The sequence below is a fragment of the Salmo salar genome, chromosome ssa28, assembly GCF_905237065.1.
Source record: "Salmo salar chromosome ssa28, Ssal_v3.1, whole genome shotgun sequence".
In the NCBI taxonomy this organism is placed as follows: Eukaryota; Metazoa; Chordata; class Actinopteri; order Salmoniformes; family Salmonidae; genus Salmo; species Salmo salar.
In genome coordinates, this window is record NC_059469.1 from 26,444,718 (window position 1) to 26,469,777 (window position 25,060).

General features: G+C 42.3%; 1 protein-coding gene and 1 long non-coding RNA gene across 2 annotated transcripts; both read right to left on the reverse strand.

The window, feature by feature from the left end:
- Window positions 1-1,336: 1,336 nt before the first annotated feature.
- Window positions 1,337-17,384, reverse strand: LOC123731429 (uncharacterized). Its single transcript, XR_006762532.1, has 2 exons — window positions 6,670-17,384; window positions 1,337-6,554 (listed from the first exon to the last, which is right to left on the reverse strand). It is a non-coding gene; the product is annotated as an uncharacterized lncRNA (long non-coding RNA).
- Window positions 17,385-18,798: 1,414 nt separating this feature from the next.
- On the reverse strand, window positions 18,799-23,750 carry morn4 (MORN repeat containing 4). Its single transcript, XM_014180099.2, has 5 exons — window positions 23,530-23,750; window positions 22,395-22,473; window positions 19,937-20,051; window positions 19,746-19,855; window positions 18,799-19,615 (listed from the first exon to the last, which is right to left on the reverse strand). The coding sequence occupies exons 2-5, from the start codon at window positions 22,459-22,461 to the stop codon at window positions 19,467-19,469; spliced, it is 441 nt and encodes a 146-aa protein (XP_014035574.1). The 5' UTR covers window positions 22,462-22,473; window positions 23,530-23,750; the 3' UTR covers window positions 18,799-19,466.
- Window positions 23,751-25,060: the final 1,310 nt, after the last annotated feature.

Below are 25,060 nucleotides of genomic sequence, written 5' to 3' on the forward strand. Positions count from 1 at the left end.
TATTGCATGGACAAGTGATCTTGTAGATTCCTCTATGATCCATGCCCCTCAACAGATGGCTTGATACTGCCTCCAGGGAGAGAGCAGAGTTAAATCTCACCTTCCTCTGCAAGCAGACAGATTTGGGATTCACAGATTTTAATGAATGACTTAATTTATACTTTCTTACACCAGCAGTTCAGCACTAGAGGGCAATTAGCTTGTTAGTTATACATTATATTTACCACTAATCTCATGTTACAGTTTTGTTCATCGCTTTAGTGCAATATTTAGTGCAAGCATGTGGTACATTTTCACAACTCTTAGTACAAAATGCAAAACAGATCATCAAACAGGAAATTGTTCCAAAACTTTAAGCACATTTTCAATTGACTAAGTACAACACACAAAATCATAAGTCACTTTTTCACAAAACTTAATCAGTGTTTTATCTAGAAATGTTTCACGTTACGTCACGACTTCCGCCGAAGTTGGTCCCTCTCCTTGTTCGGGCGGTGTTCGGCGGTCGACGTCACCGACCTTCTAGCCATCGCTGATTCATTTTTCATTTTCCATTGGTTTTGTCTTGTCTTCCTTCACACCTGGTTCCAATCCCATCAATTACATGTTGTGTATTTAATCCTCTGTTTCCCCTCATGTCCTTGTCGGTGATTGTTTGATTGTATGATATGTGCAAGTTATGTTCTGGTGTGTGACGGGTTTTGTACCCACTTTTATTATTTTGTATATTTTGGTTTTCTGAGTTTTGTGAGCACTTATTAAACGACTCCGTTTACACCAAGTTCGTTCTCCTGCGCCTGACTTCCCTGCCACCAGCACGCACCCACTACATTACAATACATGTTCATATAAAGCAATTGCCTTTCACAATGCAATGCTCACATGACTTTTGATATGATTATTTTAGTAAAATACATTTTACTATTACTTAATCGATAATCACTTAACTGTTTGGTAAACCTACAAATGTTAAACGGGCTTGTCTACTACAGATTTAGAGAACTAAATCATTAAAATGTATGTCTGTAAAGTAGAAACATAAAAAGTATTATATATTAATTATTGTAATTTTAACTAGGCAAGTCAGTTAAGAACAAATTGTTATTTGTTACACCAGCCAAACCCGGACGACACTGGGCAGATTGTGCGCCGCCCTATGGGACTCCCAATCATGGCCAGTTGTGATACAGCATGGATTCGAACCAGGCTGTCTGTAGTGACACTGTAGTGATGCCTCAAGCGCTGAGATGCAGTGCCTTAGATCGCTGCGCCACTCTTGAATGTACTACTATGACGATGACTATTATGATTTTACTTCACAGTAAATAAAATAAAAATCTGTTATTGACAAGATCAGAGATGTACTGTATGTAACAAATCAAAGTTTACTGGTTGCGTACACAGATTAGTAGATGTTACAGCAGGTGCAGTGAAATGCTTGTATTTTTAGCTCCTACAGTGCAGAAATATATACAATACCAATAGGAAAATAATACAGAAATATATACAATACCAATAGGAAAATAATACAGAAATATATACAATACCAATAGGAAAATAATACAGAAATATATACAATACCAATAGGAAAATAATACAGAAATATATACAATACCAATAGGAAAATAATACAGAAATATATACAATACCAATAGGAAAATAATACAGAAATATATACAATACCAATAGGAAAATAATACAGAAATATATACAATACCAATAGGAAAATAATACAGAAATATATACAATACCAATAGGAAAATAATACAGAAATATATACAATACCAATAGGAAAATAATACAGAAATATATACAATACCAATACGAAAATAATACAGAAATTCGAAAACAAGAAAGAAATGCATCCTCTATACGGTAAACATGTGTCCAAAATGACGTTTCTGGGGTCTTTTTGATCAGGAGATTTCATACTGCTTTACTAAAATATCATTGGCCAATAGAGTACTTTAATACTGGCTAATACAGCACTGTAATACCGTAATATATGCCATTTAGGTAGCAGACACTTTCATCCAAAGTGACAACAGTCCACATATTTTGGTATGTGACCCCAATGGGAATCAAACCCACAACTCTGGTGTTGCTGGTGCCATGCTCTTACTAACTGAGTCACGTACAGGACCACTACAACACATAACTACAATACAATACTGTAAAATACAATAGACGATTACAATGCAGGTGGAAGATGTATGATTTCCATCCCCATGAGCACACTACCCTCCTTCAGGCCATGGATTCACCATGCCAAAAGGTTTATCCCCAGGTGCATGAACAATTAACATATTTACTGTTCATTCTTTCTATGGGCGAAATGCTCAAAACAGGCTTGATACAAACTAGTGCTGCTAAACATTGTTTCCTTATTTTCTTTTATTTGATTACATGATGAAAGATGTGTCCAATGATCACACCTTTGATCACACATGGGATAGAAATTATGGAAATGTGATGTTTAGTCAATTTTAATGGGTAGTGCAAGTGTATTGCCTGATGTAAAACACCGTGTAATGTATTGCACTTTACAGTACTGGAGCTTACTACATTCAAAGGGAAATTTGTTGCTATTGGATTAGCTGGTTGTTCAAATGACTAAACTGAGAAGATATCATTATGTTGTGTTTTGGTGATTAAACCAATGTACTCATTATATTTCACAGTAAACTTAGATTTTGGATCAATGGTTGTGTGGTGAAAGATGTCTGCAAACAAAATGAATGCATAATGAAAGGTTTTGATTGTAAAATGGCTGCTTTACGAGTGTTGCCAATTTGGAGTTTTGTACAAACAGTTTTTAAAATTCACCACATTCTTGTGAAAATAGTTCCAAAGCGGTTAAAGAAACTGTAAACATAAGTACTTTACTGCAGGTACAGAAGGGTTACGCCGGTTTTCTACAAATGGAAAAGAATGTTTTGCTTGTCTTTCTATTTTTGCATTTCTGTTTTAATTGTAAAGTATATTAAGGTGTGTTTTTCAATTCACTTTAGAGTTATGATTTGAATATTATTTCTATGCTATTAACCAGCGTCGCAGAGCGCGAGCAGTGAAGCTGGGACATATAAAGTGGGACACACCTGAACAGGAAGAACCAGGCAGTGAACCCACCAATCACAATGTTGAAAGCATCCAGGTAAAGTCAAAGGAAAAATAAATAAACTTCTGATACATTTGGTTATGTGCTCACCCTCAGTTCCATTAGTCTGTGAATCCTACATTCTAAATCCAGGAATAGTTTCATGTCAATACATTCTACTTAGCTCTCTTTTACCAGGCTTGTTATTGAGACAATATTTGATTCTATTCACCTGTATTTTATGAAGAACACACAACCTATTCACATCTATCGCAAGAGGCTGTTTCTATTTCCCCAAGGTTGGTTAGTGCCAACATCATTGTTCTATTACCAGATATTTTGCTGAGAACATGTTCTCATTTACGATCACAACCAGGCTATGAGGTTACCGTGCTATGAATGTATCTGGCCATTAGCCACTTCAACATGAGCCCCTGGCATCTCTGCTTTTCCAGGCACTGACCTGACCCTCTCACACCCTCTCCCCTTCTATCCCCTGTAGTAAATCAGGTGGAAGCTAGCTACTGTTCAAACAGCTGTTGGTTTACACTAGACACAAAACAAAGGAAGGGAGGCCAGTCACTCATACCAGACTAGGGCTGGTGTATGAAGAATGAGCGAATAGTAATACTTTAAATAGTTAAGACAATATTAGATATCATTCATTACACGATGAATGTAATCTATCTCGTGTCGTGTTTTGGCAGTCGTATTCTTTATTGTTGTTATTATGTCAAGGTAGAGAGAGAGAGAGAGAGAGAGAGAGAGAGAGAGAGAGAGAGAGAGAGAGGGGGGGTACCAATTCTGAGTCAGTCTGTATGAGAGTAGAATCTAATCTTCTGACCACCATCTTGTCTCCCCTAGCCAGAGGAGAGAGAGAGGAAATCATTTTCAGAGGGGAAGATAGTTGATCAGGGAGGACCAGAGAGCATCAAGGAGATCTGGAAGTTGAAGAAGTCGGGGTCCTCATCCAAGTTGGCCATGGACATACCTGTGGTGAGGCAACATTTATATCAGATTTAGCAATATTTATTTTTGATGACCGGAACAATGCAGAATATACTCTGTTAGTCATTTTGAAGAGTGGGACCAGGGTTTGCTGATTCTGGATCAGTTGCTAAGTCCCAGAGAGTAACACAAACACGTTTTTATGGGTCTTTGTGTTTGTCAGTTAGGACCTGTAGACACTTTTGACTTCATGAAGGCAGCGACTCAGGGTAAACTCAAAGTGGTGGAGAAATATCTGGAAGATGGAGGAGACCCCAATTTCAGTGATGAGGAAAGTACTTGTCTGTATGGTATACGGTCAACTTATCATGTCACATGATCTGGATTTTAACCTTTATTAAGCTTTTACATAGAACGATTAGTTTTACACCGAACGATCTAGCACGATCCTCAGACAATTGCTTTAATTTTTGGTCTACTTCCCATTTCTGGAAAAGGCTCAAAACAAAGGTTAAAATCCAGGCATGTGACTTCACTTCACAAAAGATATGTATTTACTTGTTGAAAGATCTGGCTTCAATAGTTCAAAGTTCAACTGTATTGTCCAAGAGGTAAATTGAAATTATTGTGGCCTAGCAATCTGCAATGGCCTTGCACTACTGTAGCAGTAGCACAAAATATATATTTTAAAAAAATTGTACCTTTTATCTTAAACAAAATAATTTTAACATTTCAACATCTTACATAATTTATAATTTTCCAGTTAAGGAGGACAGCACTGCACTTTGCCTCCATCGAGGGACACTCCACCGTCATCCAGAAGCTTCTAGAGAAAGGAGCTAACATCAATTCTAAAGACCGGGTGAGAGACTTGCCATTAATACTGTATGTTCTAAAGTCAATGTATGTTGCCATGATAAAAGCTATGAAATTACATAATTGACATAATTGTGTTTTTAACTCCAATGCTAAGGAACAAATGGACAACTTTTTTTTTTATCACATATACAGCATGTAACATCTATATAACCTCAAGTATTGCGCTGATAATTGTATAATTGCTAAGGTTATAGGGCTGTGGAATGGAAAGCTGGTGATGAGTCAGTTGTTAAGCCTCAGACATTGTACAGCGAAGGTGGCCATGTTGTGTGTGTTCCAGCTGGAGTCCAGAGCTGTTCACTGGGCCTGTAGAGGAGGAAGTCTAGCTGTGATCAAGGTCCTCCAGATATATGGAGCTGACCTCAACATCAGGGACAAGGTGAGACGTGGGTGTGTGTCATGATGCTTTTGTGCGACTATAGCCACTGACATTTCATTCATTATGGAGTTAGCCAGCTAACAGAATGGCCATCTACCCACGGCCTTATCATTTCACCAGTCCAGGGTTGTCCTCAGTGGGGTTAAGATATATTAAGAACAGACATGTTTATTTGTCATTTGACATGTAGAATTGGGAAGATTTCAGCTACAAGGAATTGTTATCTGCAGCATCTTTCACAATGTATTTCACATCAATCCCGGTGAAGAGGGGGAAATGAGGAGAAATGCGCCCATGTTGGCTGTAACTCTCTCTCTCTCTCTCTCTCTCTCTCTCATCCCTAGCTGATGGCCAGCCCTCTCCATGTGGCCACCAGGACAGGCCATTCTGACGTAGTGGGACACCTGCTGAACAGTGGAGCCAAAATCAACGCCAGAGACAGGGTAGGACGTCATGCTTTCTCACTGCATCTTACCTGGTCTAATATGATTTTGTAAGCCAGTTTTGTGTGGTATTGGTGCTTAAAAAGCCTTTTATCATTCCTTTCCTCTTGAAATACAATAAACAAACATCCTCATTGTAACAATCTGGCTCATCATCTTGGTTGTCCTCGTTGTCATCATTATCTTGGTTGTCCTCGTTGTCATCATTATCTTGGTTGTCCTCGTTGTCATCATTATCTTGGTTGTCCTCGTTGTCATCATCATCTTGGTTGTCCTCGTTGTCATCATTATCTTGGTTGTCCTCGTTGTCATCGTTATCTTGGTTGTCCTCATAGTGTTGTATTGTATTTGTGTATTCCAGGAGGGGGACACTCCGCTGCATGATGCTGTGCGTCTGGGCAGATATAAGATACTCAAGCTGCTCATTGTTGGAGGGGCTGACACCAGGCTCAAAAACCATGTGAGTATCACATCTTCTCAAATAAAACTTGAGGTTGGCATAGACATTTTCTATTCAAATGTGTCTTTTTGCATCAGTGTGTAACTGTTTGTACAATCACGCGTCTGTGTGTTTCAGGAGGGATTTACAGCAGTGGAGCAGGTGAAAGAGTGGCAGTTTGACACCAAGGAGACTCTGGAAAAACTGGACCAGCTGAGGGAGGTGGGTCTGGTACCCCCACTGGTGCCTACCTAACCAGACCACCAAATCAGCCTTCAGCCCTAAACCTCCACATCCCACTGGTACCTATCCAACCAGACCACCAAATCAGCCTTCAGCCCTAAACCTCCATGTCCCACTGGTACCTACCTAACCAGACCACCAAATCAGCCTTCAGCCCTAAACCTCCACATCCCACTGGTACCTACCTAACCTTACCACCAAATCAGCCTTCAGCCCTAAACCACGTCCCACTGGTACCTACCTAACCAGACCACCAAATCAGCCTTCAGCCCTAAACCTCCACATCCCACTGGTACCTACCTAACCTTACCACCAAATCAGCCTTCAGCCCTAAACCTCCACGTCCCACTGGTACCTATCTAACCAGACCACCAAATCAGCCTTCAGCCCTAAACCTCCACGTCCCACTGGTACCTACCTAACCAGACCACCATTTCAGCCTTCAGCCCTAAACCTCCACGTCCCACTGGTACCTACCTAACCAGACCACCAAATCAGCCTTCAGCCCTAAACCTCCACGTCCCACTGGTACCTACCTAACCAGACCACCAAATCAGCATTCAGCCCTAAACCTCCACATCCCCACTGGTACCTACCTAACCAGACCACCAAATCAGCCTTCAGCCCTAAACCTCCACATCCCACTGCTACCTACCTAACCTTACCACCAAATCAGCCTTCAGCCCTAAACCTCCACGTCCCACTGGTACGTACCTAACCAGACCACCAAATCAGCCTTCAGCCCTAAACCTCCACGTCCCACTGGTACCTACCTAACCAGACCACCAAATCAGCCTTCAGCCGTAAACCTCCACATCCCACTGGTACCTACCTAACCAGACCACCAAATCAGCCTTCAGCCCTAAATCTCCACATCCCACTGGTACCTATCCAACCAGACCACCAAATCAGCCTTCAGCCCTAAACCTCCACATCCCACTGGTACCTATCTAACCAGACCACCAAATCAGCCTTCAGCCGTAAACCTCCACATCTCACTGGTACCTACCTAACCTTACCACCAAATCAGCCTTCAGCCCTAAACCTCCACGTCCCACTGGTACCTATCTAACCAGATCACCAAATCAGCCTTCAGCCCTAAACCTCCACATCCCCACTGGTACCTACCTAACCAGACCACCAAATCAGCCTTCAGCCCTAAACCACATCCCCACTGGTACCTACCTAACCAGACCACCAAATCAGCCTTCAGCCCTAAACCTCCACGTCCCACTGGTACCTACCTAACCAGACCACCAAATCAGCCTTCAGCCCTAAACCTCCACATCCCACTGGTACCTACCTAACCAGACCACCAAATCAGCCTTCAGCCCTAAACCTCCACGTCCCACTGGTACCTACCTAACCAGACCACCAAATCAGCCTTCAGCCCTAAACCTCCACATCCCACTGGTACCTACCTAACCTTACCACCAAATCAGCCTTCAGCCCTAAACCTCCACGTCCCACTGGTACGTACCTAACCAGACCACCATTTCAGCCTCCAGCCCTAAACCTCCACGTCCCACTGGTACCTACCTAACCAGACCACCAAATCAGCCTTCAGCCCTAAACCTCCACATCCCCACTGGTACCTACCTAACCAGACCACCAAATCAGCCTTCAGCCCTAAACCTCCACATCCCCACTGGTACCTACCTAACCAGACCACCAAATCAGCCTTCAGCCCTAAACCTCCACGTCCCCACTGGTACCTACCTAACCAGACCACCAAATCAGCCTTCAGCCCTAAACCTCCACGTCCCACTGGTACCTACCTAACCAGACCACCAAATCAGCCTTCAGCCCTAAACCACGTCCCACTGGTACCTACCTAACCAGACCACCAAATCAGCCTTCAGCCCTAAACCTCCACATCCCCACTGGTACCTACCTAACCAGACCACCAAATCAGCCTTCAGCCCTAAACCTCCACGTCCCACTGGTACCTACCTAACCAGACCACCAAATCAGCCTTCAGCCCTAAACCTCCACGTCCCACTGGTACGTACCTAACCAGACCACCAAATCAGCCTTCAGCCCTATACCTCCACGTCCCACTGGTACCTACCTAACCAGACCACCAAATCAGCCTTCAGCCCTAAACCTCCACGTCCACTTGTACCTACCTAACCAGACACCACCATTTCAGCCCCTGACTTGGTGCATAGGGCTTACCTTCAACTCCCATCCTGGACAGGCACAGTGTGTGCAGGCTTTTGAGTCCTCTTAGAAAAAATAGTACTATCTAGAACCTAAAAGGGTTCTTTGGCTGTCCCCATACCCTATTTGGTTCCAGGTAGAACCCTTTCCACAGAGGGCTGTATATGGAACCCAAAATAGTTCAATCTGGAACCAAAAAGGGTTCTTCAATGGGGACAGCCAAAGAACCCTTTTGTAACCCTTTTTTCTAAGAGGGTATCTCTCAAATGTAAATCAAAACTAGACGGTGAAGTGAGGTTTGTGCCCAGTGGGCTACCGCATAATTGATCAAGTCAGTTCACTGCAGACCTACAGTCATGGCAAACTCTCATCATCTTGTTTTCTGGTTATATTTGATGTAACAGGATTGTACCGTTACAGTAGTGGCCTGATAATATATTCTCTACTCTTCTAGTGTGTGTCTGCATGGCTCTCAGGAACATAAACCAAGCACTTTTACTTGTTATAAGCACTTTTACTGTATTTGTTATTTATTTCCTGTATACCCATGCCCCTTATGTACATGGTATTTGATTAATGTGTTATCTGCAGTGTGTCTTTCTAGGACACAACAGGCTGAAGTTCAGCGATTAGTTCTGTGTGCTGTTATACCAACGAGGGTGAGACTGCTGCTTTCATGTCATCTGCTTTTGCTGAAAACACATTTTTAGAAAAGTCCTTTCAGCTGAGCAGTGTGGTGCTGGTGACTGGACTTAAAAAAGCAGCTCATTGGCGATTCTCTTCTGAAGAGCTTTAAAACCCCTGAAAAGCTGTGTTCTTGCATTTGAATCGACATTGAATTGAAGTCTGTGCCTAGTGGGGACACTATCTTGGCATATAGGCTAGTCACCATATATTCAATGTAAATTGCAGATAATCCATATGAGAATCCAAGATTCACAGTACATTCACTGCTGGCTTTGCTCTCCAACATTACACCATCCATGGGGATATTAAATCAACAAATGATGTACAAATGTATGTCGAAGTGCATTTTTGTTCTTGTTGTTAAAGGTCTTTATGAGCAGTATTTTATGAGCAGATTTAAAATACTACCAATGCAGTAGGCCCATGTGTTGATTGCATCATCATAGTTTCATATCAGCATTAGGTTTTGATTTGAAAACACATTTGGTTTATCCTCCACCATTATTACAGTAATTAAAACATTGACTGTCCATCAGCAGTTGTTCCACGTTTAAAGGTCACTGAAAAACTGTCAAATTGACAGAGGCTAGAGTCACAGACAATGTTTAGTTAACACTGGCTCTATTGTCTCTGTGGTGCCCCAGGGGTAGATGGGATGGTTGGGGTGGCTGTTTTTCCTTTGTTAAACCCCAGGATTGGGTTAGAAATGTGTGGACATACTTCCGTGGGTCCAGTGGAAATATTTTCCTGTTGTCATCATAGGTACAGTCCTGCCTGAGGGAAAACGATCTCTAGCTCAGGGCTAGCCCTGTCAGAATGTCTGTTGGTTTGATTACATGGACGTGTATCTCTGAATAGTGGAAGGACTTAAAGCAGTAGTAACAATAGTATAAGCCCTGTGAATGTGAGTTCACTGTACCTTTGCCAAGAGGTCTGGATAACTGTAGGGTTGCTGGTTCAAGCCCCACTCCATAGGTTCTCCCTAAATCACTACAATGGTATCGATTTGAGTGCAATGCCTGAAAAGCACCTGAAAGATAAAGCTATTAATATTAGTAGTAATCCTCACTTTACAGAATATGTTCCTGCCTAGTTAAATAAAGATAAAGCTATTAATATTAGTAGTAATCCTCACTTTACAGAATATGTTCCTGCCTAGTGAAATAAAGATAAAGCTATTAATATTAGTAGTAATCCTCACTTTACAGAATATGTTCCTGCCTAGTTAAATAAAGGTAAAAAATTAAAAAATAAAACTGGTTAAAACTTTGACTTCTGAGCCATCGGGGGACATTGTTGCCATAGTGACAGCATGTTGTGTATGGATTATGTACAGAAAAGGTGCATCCAAGCGTGTTGGTTTTGAATAACAGATAATGTATGTGTATGCCAATGTTATTTATATTAGCTTAGCTATAATCAACTGCATATTTCTGTATATCATTTACCATGTAGTGTACTGCTGACATCCACACATAAAGCTTATTCCAAATAAAAGAAACAGCAGATTTCAGTAGTATATCCAGTAAGCCTCCCTTTGTAGTTGTAGGATCTCCATGTTACCTCCTCTCCTTGGTAGAGCAACATGCTCAATGCCTGTGTATTTGAGGGAGGAGATGGGATGGTTAGCTTCAACAAAATAAGCTGCTACTGGATAGTCAATGTTCTCACACCTGATTGAGCTGCGGTGTTCAGCTATGGGTTGTTTTAATTGTCTTTTCATTTGTGCTACGCAGGCTTTTCCACATGAACAGGTGATGAGATAGATTACTCCCTTGGTCTTGGATGAGATGATACCCTTAACCGTGATTTTTCGACCTGTATAGTTCAAGATCATTAAACATCAACTTTGCAAAACGCACACTAAAACAATGATACTTGATACTGCATATCAACAGTCTTATATGTCTCCTTCTCTTCTCCTGAACCACATCTGCTCTGACATGAAAGAACAGCACTGGCACAGATCAAAACTACTTCCAATTAGGTCTCCACCATATTGCTCTCTTCTACACTGTATTTACAGTTAGTGAAACTGAAGAGGAGACGAGGAGACCACTATAGACTATTGAAATGAAGGAGAGGAGATGAGGAGACCACTATAGACTATTAAAATGAAGGAGAGGAGATGAGGAGAGGAGACCACTATAGACTATTAAAATGAAGGACAGGAGATGAGGAGACCATAATAGACTATTGAAATGAAGGAGAGGAGATGAGGAGAGGAGACCACTATAGACTATTAAAATGAAGGAGAGGAGATGAGGAGAGGAGACCACTATAGACTATTGAAATGAAGGAGAGGAGATGAGGAGAGGAGACCACTATAGACTATTAAAATGAAGGAGAGGAGATGAGGAGATGAGGAGAGGAGACCACTATAGAGTATTGAAATGAAGGAGAGGAGATGAGGAGAGGAGACCACTATAGAGTATTGAAATGAAGGAGAGGAGGAGAGGAGACCACTATAGACTATTGAAATGAAGGAGAGGAGATGAGGAGAGGAGACCACTATAGACTATTGAGATACAGTCCTGGAGTAGAGTAGTATGAAGAGGGGGAGGGGAAGGAAAGGAGATCCCACCTGCAGCAGTCCACCAGACAGACCTGTTAGCTTACTATTAAACGGTTATAACAACAGGGCTGACTTAACTGCCACCGGGTAAATGTCAATCTCTTTAGTCTACAGAACCTATAGAATTCTCTGTTGTGAAAAATGATGTTGTTTGTCATGATGAGTATGATTATTTTGTTTATGGTTATTTTTATAGACTACCCGGCAGGAAACATTACTCAAGTACACCACAGTGGGCAAATATATGAGCCGTTTATCTTCCATTTTGATTTATTTCTTGTTGCCATAGAATCCCATTGACACTCTCAAATACTTAAGTATCTTACTGCCTGGCGTAGTGAAAAGAAGCCATTCTGAAACTTCAGATGAATGTCATGACAACCAAGGCTGACTCATTACTGTCTCACTATGAATGAGGATGTCTGCAGAGATAATATAGGACGGAAACCCTAATGAAGGGTATGCTTTCAAGACACAACAACAGAGAGACATATATGAAGGTTTAACTAATGCACATAAAATGCCATACAAACAAAACATGTTTGCCTGTAGGCCTCCATACTAGGCTCTGCATGTATAACTCAAGCTTCCTAAAATGAGTCCGACGTACCAGACATGGCAGACTTACACGTACATGATGTTTCAAATGCCTCACGTCAATTCACTTCATTTATTCAATGACTTCTCTATTAGAAAATTTCAGTTGAGGTACAAATTTCCAAAGACTTTCTTTGTAAAATGATCTGCAAGAGACAAACCTTCGCAGACAATACATCGTATTTGTATCTGTCTAAATCAGACCTGTCATATTATGGTTTCTTGTGGGTGGGTCATTTACAGCGTTTGAGCTTCTCAACAGCACCAGCTCTTGCCTTTTGGGGGAACCAAGCAAAATTGGGTTGGGGCCCCCACCTCACAACCTTTTGACAAGCAGATTTTTTGGGGGACCCCAAAAATTACTGGAAAGAGCGTTAGTTCTGTATGTGCCGGAACATTGCGCCCACATCTATTCATCCCCTTAGCTTTGAGAGGACCGTGTTAAACACAGCAAACTGCATGATCAAATGGGTTCCAACCACAGCAGAATTCACATTATTGACAGAATTTGTATTTATTTCTGTTAACATTCACTTTGTGGTATAGGCAGCTCTTTGTCTCTCTACAGGGAAATGTTCAGGATACCCAGTGAAAGAGAACTCTCCATTATTTTGATTTGGAAGAATACATATGTGGAGAAACCTTTATCGTTGTAAGAAACAATCTTTCTATCAAATAAAAACGTTAAATGTATTAATTGATTATTTTTAACATAACTATTTTCTCTAGTCTGTGTTGCCTATCGAACAAAGAGATCTCAACAAAGGTACAGATTTATTAGCAGCCAGAATGTCAGCAATAAGAAGTCTCCTGTCAATCTCTTTGTCTTTGTTATTAGCATAAATCCCTATGGGATAAGTCTTTACCATATAGCATTGATCTCCATGTCATTCTACCCTGTGGGGAATAATGGAGTATATCTTGATAATGATGGTCTCATTACAGACACGTCTGCTTCCCAAATCCTCTGTCTATCTAATCATTCCTTTGTCTTTAGTAAAGGCTCTAGTTATCCACCGACAAAACCATATATTTCCTCATTCAGAGTAAACTGTTAATGTACAATGGATTCATTCGGGTTTCATCACACTATAGCCATGATCAATTCTAGTAGAATACAATTCAACCCCACAGAATACAGATACCAACCGTCCTATGACTAATAATGACAAGTAACATAGGTGTGTAACTAATGGTTAATAAAGTGTCCCTAGCCTATAAAGTGTCACTTGTCCCCTAACAGAGATATACTGTAAGACACACATGTAATGCTATACACACCACAGAGAATAAACAGCCTGCTATCGGATCAACCATGTCCTTCCCTCAAGTCTTGACAAAGGGAAGGATATGTGACAGAAATGTTGCATTTATTATATGTTGGGTTTTTAGAAGTATACGGACTGTGCAAGAGTTCCCTTTTACCATTTCCCTCTATTCGTTCCGTTAAAGCTAGAATCTTTCATTGGAGCAATAACTAAGCATATTCCCCATCCGTTTCGCTAAAAAGCTAAGGGAGGGTCTGGAGAAATGTAACCACTCTCAAATTCAAAGACAGAGCTATGGATTCAAGGACTGAACATCAAATGTATAATTTTAGCCATGTTTTGAGACTATACAGTGTTTGTTTAAATGTACGAACCTCTTAAGGATCCGCCCCTTTTTTTCAATTTTTGCCTAAAATGACATACCCTAATCTAACTGCCTGTAGCTCAGGCCCTGAAGCAAGGATATGCATATTCGTGATACGATTTGAAAGGAAACACTTTGATGTTTGTGGAAATGTTAAATTAATGTAGGAGAATAACACATTAGATCTGGTAAAAGATAATACAAAGAAAAGAACACTTTTTGTTTTGTACCGTCATCTTTGAAATGGAAGAAAAAGGCCATAATGTGTTATTCCAGCCCAGGCACAATTTCGATTTTGCCACTAGATGGCAGCAGTTTATGTGTAAAGTTTTGGACTGATCCAATGAACCATTGCATTTCTGTTAAAAATGTTGTATCAAGACTGCCCAAATGTGCCTAACTGGTTTATTAATACATTTTTAAGTTCATAACTGTGCACTCTCCTCAAACAATAGCATGGTATTATTTCACTGTAATAGCTACTGTAAATTGGACAGTGCAGTTTGATTAACAAGAATTTAAGCTTTCTGACAATATCAGATATGTCTATGTCCTGGGAAATGTTCTTGTTACTTCCAACCTCATGCTAATCACATTAGCCTACGTTAGCTCAACCGTCCCACGGGGGTACACCGATCCTGTAGAGGTTAAACAGACTAAACAAGTGTATATTTGGGTTCTGATGGGTTCTGAAAGTTAAACTAAGCACATGAGTAATTTATAAGTTATATTCTTCAAGAATCAATGATGTAGCAACTAAGGACTCATGCCTGTCAAAATCATAGGGTTGAACCTACTCTCTCCTTACAAATGACATCCTTGGAGAGGCTGTTAGAGTGGAAAACCACTCGAGTCATTTGAGTTGAATCCCGTCATCACCACAGCATGTGTCTCAGAGGATAGTCTGTCTGTCTCTCTGTGTGTGTGTGTGTGTGTGTGTGTGTGTGTGTGTGTGTGTGTGTGTGTGTGTGTGTGTGTGTGTGTGTGTGTGTGTGTGTGTGTGTGTGTGTGTGTGTGTGTGTGTGTGTGTGTGTGTGTGTGTGTGTGTGTGTGTGTGTGTTAGCCTCATTAGGATGTTATGCTCCTGGATATACCCTCAGAACAAATGGAGGGGTAGGAGAGGAAGAAGAGGTGGAGGAGGAAATAAGGAAGAGGTTGGGAGGGGTTACAGAGTGAGGACGAGAGAACGGATGAGGGTAGAAGAGGTTGAGATAGGAGGGAAAGGAAGAAGAGGATGGCAGAGGGGAGGAAGAAGTTCATTTTGATCCTCATCAAATGAACAGTTCCCCTATTTCGACAATTTCTCCAACACACCCTGTTAAGGCAAATGTGAAATGTGTGTTTTACCTACAATAAAAACATATCAATAGGTCATTATTCACATAAGTCTCAGTATAGGACTAGTTCACCAGAGCGATGCCTATTTGATCAATAGCTGAAAAATGAAATGCTTGATTCTTTAAATAGTGCAATTCCATTATGATAATCCATCTTAATGTTGTAGGTGAGAACCACTATTTAGTGAATAATACATTAATAATGTTTTGGGACACTTCCACGTTTTCAAAGCAATACATCTGCGGGCAATGCCTTGTTCGAGACCTAAAGTGAGACCGATTCAAGACCGGAGCAAATTTAGTTTGAGTCAAAACCAAGACTGGGGGGCGAGTGCTAACCTGAGAAGCAGCCTGCCAGAGTTATCATGAAGCAGCGCTGTTCAATGTCGGTCCAGGAGGGCCGAAACACTTCTGGTTTTCATCCTCTCCTTCTAATAAGGGACTAATTCAGACCTGGGACAGCAGGTGAGTGCAATTAACTACCAGGTAGAAGAAAAACCTTTGTGTGTGTTTCGGCCCTCCAGGACCGACATTAAACAGCCCTGACATAAAGATATTTCAAGACCAAGAGAACAATGTGACCTGACAGGGTCCCACACACATGCATTAAGACATAGATTAAAGTACAAGTAACAGCTCATTTAACTGCATACTTTTCATTCTACTTGAATAACAATCATACCTGTCGTTATTCTATCGCATGTTCAGTAAATCTAAGCACCCTCCTGACCTGAACAGGCGTCAGATGGAGTATGGAATTAAGATTGCCAGTAAGCAGTGTTTCCCTGTTCTAAAGTGAGATGCTGTGACTGTGTTGTGTGTTTCATTGCAGAAACATTGTCCTTGTTGTAGTTCTAATAATTTACATTTCAGACACTGTAGGCTTATGGTGACAATTGTTGTTGCTGAAATTTGCTACAGTCCTGACTGACAGACATAGAGACCAATCCCTAGGCTGTGTAGAGTCAGTAGCCCCTCCTAGCAGAGCAGGCAGGCATTCAGTTTTCTCCATGTCCATCCAAGGTATGTTCTGGGTGAATTCACACAACCACAGTTCCACACAATGAAAGGCATCCCAGTTTCCCTTTCGCTTGTTGAGGTGATAGACTTCTGCTATGTACAGAAGAGCCATAGCGGTGTACAGAAAAACACAAAATGGTGTGTAGTATAGAGCCATAAACCTGGTGTGGGCACCAAGGTGAGGCATTGAGGGGTATACCACCTCAGTCATCAGCTTCATCAATAAATGCATCGATGTCGACGTCCACATAGTGACCGCACGTACATTTCCCAACCAGAAGCCATGGATTACAGGCAGCATCCACAGCGAGCTAAAGGCTAGAGTTGCTGCTTTCAAGGAGCGGGACACTAATCCGGATGCTTAGAAGAAATCCCGCTATACCCTCAGACGAACCATCAAACAGTCAAAGCGTCAATACAGGACTAAGACTGAATCGTACTTCACCGGCTCTGATGCTCGTCGGATGTGGCAGGGCTCGAAAAATATTATGGACTACAAAGGGAAACCCAGCTGCAAGCTGCCCAGTGATGCAAGCCTACTAGACGAGCTAAATGTATTTTATGCTGGCTTCGAGGCAAGCAACACCGAACCATGCATGAGAACACCAGCTGTTCTGGACGACTGTGATTACGCTCTCCGTAGCTGATGTGAGCAAGAACTTTAAAAACTGGCCATTTATTGATAAGCCGTGGGCCAGATGGATTACCAGGACGTGTACTCAAAGCATGCGCGAACCAACTGGCAAGTGTCTTCACTGACATTTTCAATCTCTCCCTGACCAAGTCTGTAATAACTACATGTTTTAAGCAGACCACCAAAGTCCTTGTGCCCAATAAAGCGAAGGTAACCTGACTAAACGATTACCGCCCCGTAGCACCCACATCAGTAGCCATGAAGTGCTTTGAATGGCTGGTCATGGGTCACATCAACACCATCATGCTGGAAACCCTAGACCCACTCCAATTCGCATACCGCTCCAACAGATGACGCAATCTCAATCGCACTCCACACTGCCCATTCGCACCACGACAAAATTAACACCTATGTGAGAATGCTGTTCATTGATTACAGCTGTGTTCAACACCATGATGCCCACAAAGCTCATCACTAAGCTAAGGACCCTGGGACTAAACACCTCCCTCTGCAACTGCATCCTGAACTTCCTGACGGGACACCCCCAGGTGGTAAGGGTAGGCAACCCAATTTCTGCTACGCTGATCCTCATCAATGGGGCCCCTCAGGGGTGCGTACTTAGTCCCCTCCTGAACTCCCTGTTCACCCATGACTGCCTGACCAAGCACGGCTCCAACGCCATCCTTAAGTTTGCTGACGATAAAACAGTGGTAGGCCTGATCACCGACAACGATGAGACAGCCTATAGGGAGGAGGTCAGAGACCTGGCAGTGTGGTGCCAGGACATCAACCTCTCCCTCAATGTGAGCAAGACAAAGGAGATGATCCTGGACTATAGGAAAAGGAGAGCCGAACAGGCCCCCATTAACATCGACAGGGTGGAGCGGGTCGAGAGTTGAGTTCCTTGGTGTCCACATCACCAACAAACAATTATGGTCCAAACACACCAAGACAGTTAAGAGGGCAGGACAACACCTTTTCCCTCTCAGGATCCTCAAAGAGTTCTACAACTGCCCCATCAATAGCATCCTGACCGGTTGCATCACCTCCTGGTATGGCAACTGCTCGGCATCTGACCGTAAGGCGCTGCAGAGGGTAGTGCGTACGGCCCAGTATATCACTGGGGCCAAGCTTCCTGACATCCAGGACCTCTATACTAGGTGGTGTCAGAGGAAGGCCCCCAAAAAATTGTCAAAGACTCCAGTCACCCAAGTCAGACTGTTCTCTCTGCTACCGCACGGCATGCGGTACCCGGAGCGTCAAGTCTAGGACCAAAAGGCTCCTTAACAGCTTCTACCCCCAAGCCATAATACTGCTGAACAATTAAGCAAATGGCCACCCAGACTATTTACATTGTTTTTACACTGCTGCTACTCACTGTTTATTATCTATGCAGAGTCAGTTAACCCTTACCTACTTGTACAAATTACCTCGACTTACCTGTACCGTCGCACATTGAATCGATACCGGCGCCCCTTGTATATAGCCTTGTTATTGTTATGACATTTTTTTGTTACTTTTAGATTTTATTACTTTAGTAAATATTTTCTTAACTATTTATTGAACTGCGTTGTTGGTTAATGGTTTGTAAGTAAGCATTTCACGGTAAGGTCTACACTTGTTGTAGTCGGCGCATGTGACAAATAAAATTTGAAGGCAGAACAGCACTGGTGTAGCAGGAGGACACAGAAAGGCAGGGCAGAGAGAGAGACAGAGACAGCGAGAGCGAGAGCATGACAGGGTTGGGGTCAATTCTGAATTTAATTCAACCCATGAAATGCCAAATTCTATTTAAATTGCCCACACCCCACGGGAAGCAGACTTTGAATTGAAGGAAGTAGACATTTAATTCAAACCAATTCAAAGAAATTTAACTGAGACATGAAAGTTTCATTCCTTTGACATATATTTTACCAAAAGCATATGCAACTTATTACTACAAAGAAAACCCCATTTAAAATATTAACTTGATTATAACTCAGAGGTAATGTTAGGTTTAACCTACAGCATGTTATACATAGTATTAGTAACTGTACATTGTGCATAGGCCAAGTGATGTGTAGAATAAATTATACATTTGAATTTAAATAAAATACATTGAATTAAATTATACTTCCTTTAATTCAAATTCAATTCTTCTTTCTGTGGGATGTGGCTAATTCAAATTCCAGAATTTAATTGGAATTAAAGACCAATTCGCAACTCAATTTACAATTGACCACAACCCTAGTGCATAACCCTGTTGTCCATCCCTGAGTGCCTGTATGAGGACGTTGTACCCTGGCCATGGTTGAGACCCATTGTTCCACCATTTTGGATCTAAGATGAGTCCAGTTGCTGAACAGCTAGCCACTCCTCATAGTGTCCTGGTGGGGTCTCGGGTGTCTGCAGGGTCATAGAGCCAGACTGCGGGCGGTGGAGGCGGCTCCCTGTGCCTGCAGTACCACCCCTTGGCACTTCTCCCTCTTCTGCAGCTTGTGGTTCTCAAACAGGCCCTCGTTACGCGGCACACCATGGTTCCCATCTGGAAATGTCAGTAACCCTGGACAACAGACAAGATGGAGGATGAGCTGCTGATTGGAATACAAAAAAATAAGAACAGCAAGATTGGATAGGTGTGTTTGTTTTGCAACTGTTTCTTCTACTAGAGCCTTGTGGTTTGATGAACGTACCATATCCCTCCACACGACCACTCTTGAACTCTCCTTCAAACTTCATTCCATCAAAGCGACTGAAGACCCCAGCTCCCTGGAACTTCCCCTGGGTAAACTGACCCTCATACCTAGGGATGAAGAATTACAAAATATGAAATAAAGAAGATGTACACACGCACACACAGACAGACAGACACACGTACACACACCTGGATCCGTCTGGGAAGAGGAGCACCCCCGAGCCTTGGAACAGTCCATTCTCAAACTGTCCCGCGTAGCACGTTCCATCTGAGAACTTCAGCTGGCCCATTCCATGTCTCCGACCTGAGGGGGGGGGAGGGGCACACAGGAAACAACATTTAAGTTATTAAACACAGATACAGAAAATACAACAATCTGAGTTGTTACATTACTTTAGAAATGCAGCATTTCTTCCTTCCCTATCATCAGATAATTAAACCTACTGCATGGCCCAATGCTCTTGTAATAGGCTACCTGATCGGTTAATAATCTGTGCTTCTTGGCACGAGTCCTGAATACAAACCATTTTGAACTGTAATCTTCCTTCCCTCTATCAACTAGAGGTTTAGTATATTAGGATACCATCTGCCTCCTTAAAGTGGTCTAATCCAGCAGGTTTAGTATATTAGGATAATCTAGAGGTGAAAGAAACACACACCTATTTAGGTGAGGTGCTGGCTAGCGGACTGGAACACTTGAAAAATAAAGGAGAGCCGCACACTCTAGGAGCTCAGATGCAAAACTATTTATGTCCAACGTTTCGACAGACAAACTGTCTTTATACCCTGTCGAAACGTTGGACATAAATAGTTTTGCATCTGAGCTCCTAGAGTGTGCGGCTCTCCTTTATTTTTTTTAAGTATATTAGGACACCATCTGCCTACAGTCTCCTTAAAGTGATCTAATCCAGCAGGTTTAGTATATTAGGACACCATCTGCCTACAGTCTCCTTAAAGTGATCTAATCCAGCAGGTTTAGTATATTAGGACACCATCTGCCTACAGTCTCCTTAAAGTGATCTAATCCAGCAGGTTTAGTATATTAGGACACCATCTGCCTACAGTCTCCTTAAAGTGATCTAATCCAGCAGGTTTAGTATATTAGGACACCATCTGCCTACAGTCTCCTTAAAGTGATCTAATCCAGCAGGTTTAGTATATTAGGACACCATCTGCCTACAGTCTCCTTAAAGTGATCTAATCCAGCAGGTTTCTAACAGGGATTCCTACTTCAGAATCTGTCTGCGAATGATTACACCACACACACAAGAATTCATGGAATTCATGTGTCTGCTGCCTGTATGATCCAATACAATATGTATGTGGCTGTTCTCTCCATATTTTTTTTATTTTACTAGGCATATAACCCTAAGAATGTGTACTTAGCCAATCATCTACAGGTCAGATACAAGAAAGTTTAGGATATTTATTCTACATCTTACAGTAAACGTTACGGTATCTAAACTGCAATCCTGCTCTCTTGACCTTATTTGACCTTGGATTGGACGTCTATGCTCATTAAAACCGTGGGAACTGTTCATTACAGGGCTGTGTTGTTTGAGGGAGCTGACATTTTAAACAAAGAGTATGTTTTAACGATCTCAAGTTTAGAAATATTCTCGTGAATATTATAGTTCCTCCTGGCAGATGTGTTTGGCTGTTCTGCTGCTTGAACTTTGTCTCCTCAACAGGGGTTGAGTCTGAGCTTTCTAGTGTGTGTTTCCAAAAGCAGTCCAAGATCTATTCCTGATGGGGCAGCAGGTAACCTAGTGGTAAGAGTGTTGGACTAGTAACCGGAAGGTTGCAAGATCGAATCCCCGAGCTGACAAGGTAAAAAGAGGTGGAGGTCAGCCTTGACGTCATGAGTTAAAGGTTAGTTAGGATTTGGCTTAATAGACTACGTGTGTGTGTGTGTGTGTGTGTGTGTGTGTGTGTGTGTAGTCAGAATAATAAGATCAAACACTTTTAGAAATGGGGAGACACATGTTTGTCACATATGTTTCTATGTTTAAAAACCTAGTCTGGTGCCTTACAGAAAGAACAAAGGACAGGAGGAAGACAAAGGGCTGTTAAGTTCACAGTATTCCCCCAACCCCCATCCTCTCACTGGTATTCATCCTGCCCAGATTACCCCTAATTACTGACAGCACCAACTACTGAATAACTAAATAAATACGTACAGTTAAGACACATAGAGAAACAGACACAGGATACTGTTAGTAAAGACAGAGAAACAAAGCCACGGGAGACTGGTAGGTAACATATTATGGAGTCAGAGACACCAGGGGACTGCCTAGATAGGCTAGCTGCTGGTAATGAGGCTGTAAGGATGTTATATCCGACAGCTCTGTGGATGAAAATATCTGGCTGATGCTCCCCCCTGAAGATATTACGCTCAGATTATTGAGCCTATGAATTGAGTAACCTCTTCAGTGTGAAGGCTTCATAGTAATATTAGAACGCAACGCAGATTAGAGAAAATCACCAGACTCTCATATATACATGAAGGCCTACATACCAGTATAAAGCATGATTCACTGATGCTTTGGCACCATATTGATCAGCCACTATATGTGCCTACTGCACCGTATAATGATGTCAAATGAAGTGAACTTGATAAAGAAGGTTAATAGAGGAGATGTCTTGCCTTCTTTCCACTCCCCGTGGTACTCCTCCCCAGTGGTGTAGGTGAACGACCCTCTCGTCAGAGTCATGGCTCCTCCGCTCTGCACACACACACACACACACGCTGTCTTAACGTAACCCTTACGTTAGTGTGACCTCAGAGGTACAGTATGTTAAAGTCAAGGGGAGAGAGGGCTGGGGAGAGGGATGGTGAGAGGGGATAGAGGGATGGATCGTGAGAGGAGGGGAGGGAGTGACAGTGAGATGAAGGGATGGGGAGAGATTGAAGGATGGGCAAAGAAGGCTGGGGAAAGACGAATGGAGAGATGTGAGACAAACGGATAGGCTGAGGTCGAGGAGAGGATGGGCAGAAGACAAGGATGGGGAGAGAGAGAGAGAGAGAGAGAGAGCGAGAGCGAGAGCGAGAGCGAGAGCGAGAGAAGGGACGAGGTAGGCGTGGAGGCAGAGGACAGGTGCTGAAGTCCAGAGGCACAGCAGGAAAGACAAAAGATCAATAGCTCTCCAGAGAGTGTACTGTCAACTGAAGTGTTCACACTTGAGGTGGGCTAGCTAGCCTATGGACAGTGCATCACAAAAATCTAAAGCAGGGGCCTCTACTGGACTCTGAATGGTTTTTACACACACAGACAAAGGAAAAGGGGAATATGTGTAAGAAAAAGGATTGGCAAAGCGTCCCTTAATTTTCAATCATTTCTTATCAACTTGCAGCAGGAATTTAACCTAATCAGTCAGAGAACTTGATAAGGTAGGCTATTCGCTGCCACATTGCCATGTGAGAGAAATGCTGCCAATGATGTAATTCAAGTATGAACCCGTTGACACTGGATGAGTAATAAATTATTCAAAGACTCGTCTATATGTAAATTAGGCTACAGTGACACCGCTCTCCCAATGCAGCTATATTCTCACCTGTAAAACACCTAGTTGAGTAATCCTAGGTGATCACACGTCTGCCTTCATACATGTTGTCAACATTCTTATTATTATTTCGCCGGCGTATCGTCTATCATGTCTGTATATTACAGTAGCTACTGTAGCTACTGTAGCTACAGTAACTGAGCCAATTTGGACAAATCCTGAACTGCATTCTATTGACAGTGTACATAGCCTACAATCAAATAACCAAACGGCTTTACCTGTGCGCTACCTTCTCTGTCTCTGGAGCATTGGAATCCACCTTTACGACATTAGCGAGTTGATTTGACGATTAGAGAGCAGAAGCACATATCGACTAGTGGACATTATAAGCCTGCCGCTATAAGCTTCAGCGTTCCTTGACGCGGACCGTATGGCATCACTACGCGCTTACATAGCCGTGCTGTTTCATTGCAGGGCTTAGTCTGCCGCTCATTTAAACCCTGTTCTGATTGGTTTGATGTGTTACAGCAGTGGTTCCCAGACTGTGGGGCACGCCCCCTGGGGTGGGGGACGGGGACGGGGGGGGGGGGGGACGGGGGGGGCGAGGTGTCGGCAGGGGGGCGCGGGTTCATAAAAACATATACACTACCGGTCAAAAGTTTTATAACACCTACTCATTCAAGGGTTTTTCTTTATTTTTACTATTTTCTACATTGTAGAATAATAGTGAAGACATCAAAACTATGAAATAACACATATGGAATCATCTAGTAACCAAAAAGGTGTTAAACAAATCAAAATCTATTTATATTTGAGATTTTTCAAATAGCCACACTTAGCCTTGATGACAGCCTTGCACACTCTTGGCAATCGATCAACCAAGCATGAGGTAGTCACCTGGAATGCATTTCAATTAACAGGTGTGCCGGAGAAGAAGGCTGCCGTTTTACGTGTCCCAAACCGATTGTTTTTTTGTTTGTTTATTTGCGTTGTTTGTAACTTGTTTTTTAAATTATTTTTAAAAATAATGTTGCCGCTACCATCTCTTATGACCAAAAATAACTTCAGGACATCAGTTCTGCAATTACTCACCATGGACTGCCAGAATCCTTTTTTTCATTTAACGAGTCTGACGAACCCGACGCGAATGATACACTGCTTTCTTGGGGACAGGCCCAGATCCCTGTGATATGCGTGATGAGGAGGCAGAGAAAATAGGGCCAGAGGGCAGGCTGCCTTCTGAGAATTCATAGGCGTTCGCATAAACCCCCACCTTCTATTCTGCCAGCAAACGTGTAAACGAGCAAGAGGCGGCGCTCCTAGTGGCCTGGGACTTTAATGCAGGGAAACTTAAATCCGTTTTACCAAATTTATATCAGCATGTGCAACCAAAGGGGAAAAAACTCTGGACCACCTTTACTCCACACACAGAGATGCATACAAAGCTCTCCCTCGCCCTCCATTTGGAAAATCTGACCATAATTCTATCCTCCTGATTCCTGCTTACAAGCAAAGATTAAGGCAGGAAGCACCAGTGACTCGGTCAATAAAAAAGCGGTCAGATGAAGCAGATGCTAAGCTACAGGACTGTTTTGAAAGCACAAACTGGAATATGTTACAGGATTTCTCCGATGGCATTGAGGAGTACACCCCATCACTCATTGGCTTCATCAATAAGTGCATCGATGATGATGTCCCCACAGTGAGCGTATGTACATACCCCAACCAGAAGCCATGGATTACAGGCAACATCCGCACTGAGCTAAAGTTTAGAGCTTTCAAGGAGCTGGATTCTAACTCGGAAGACTA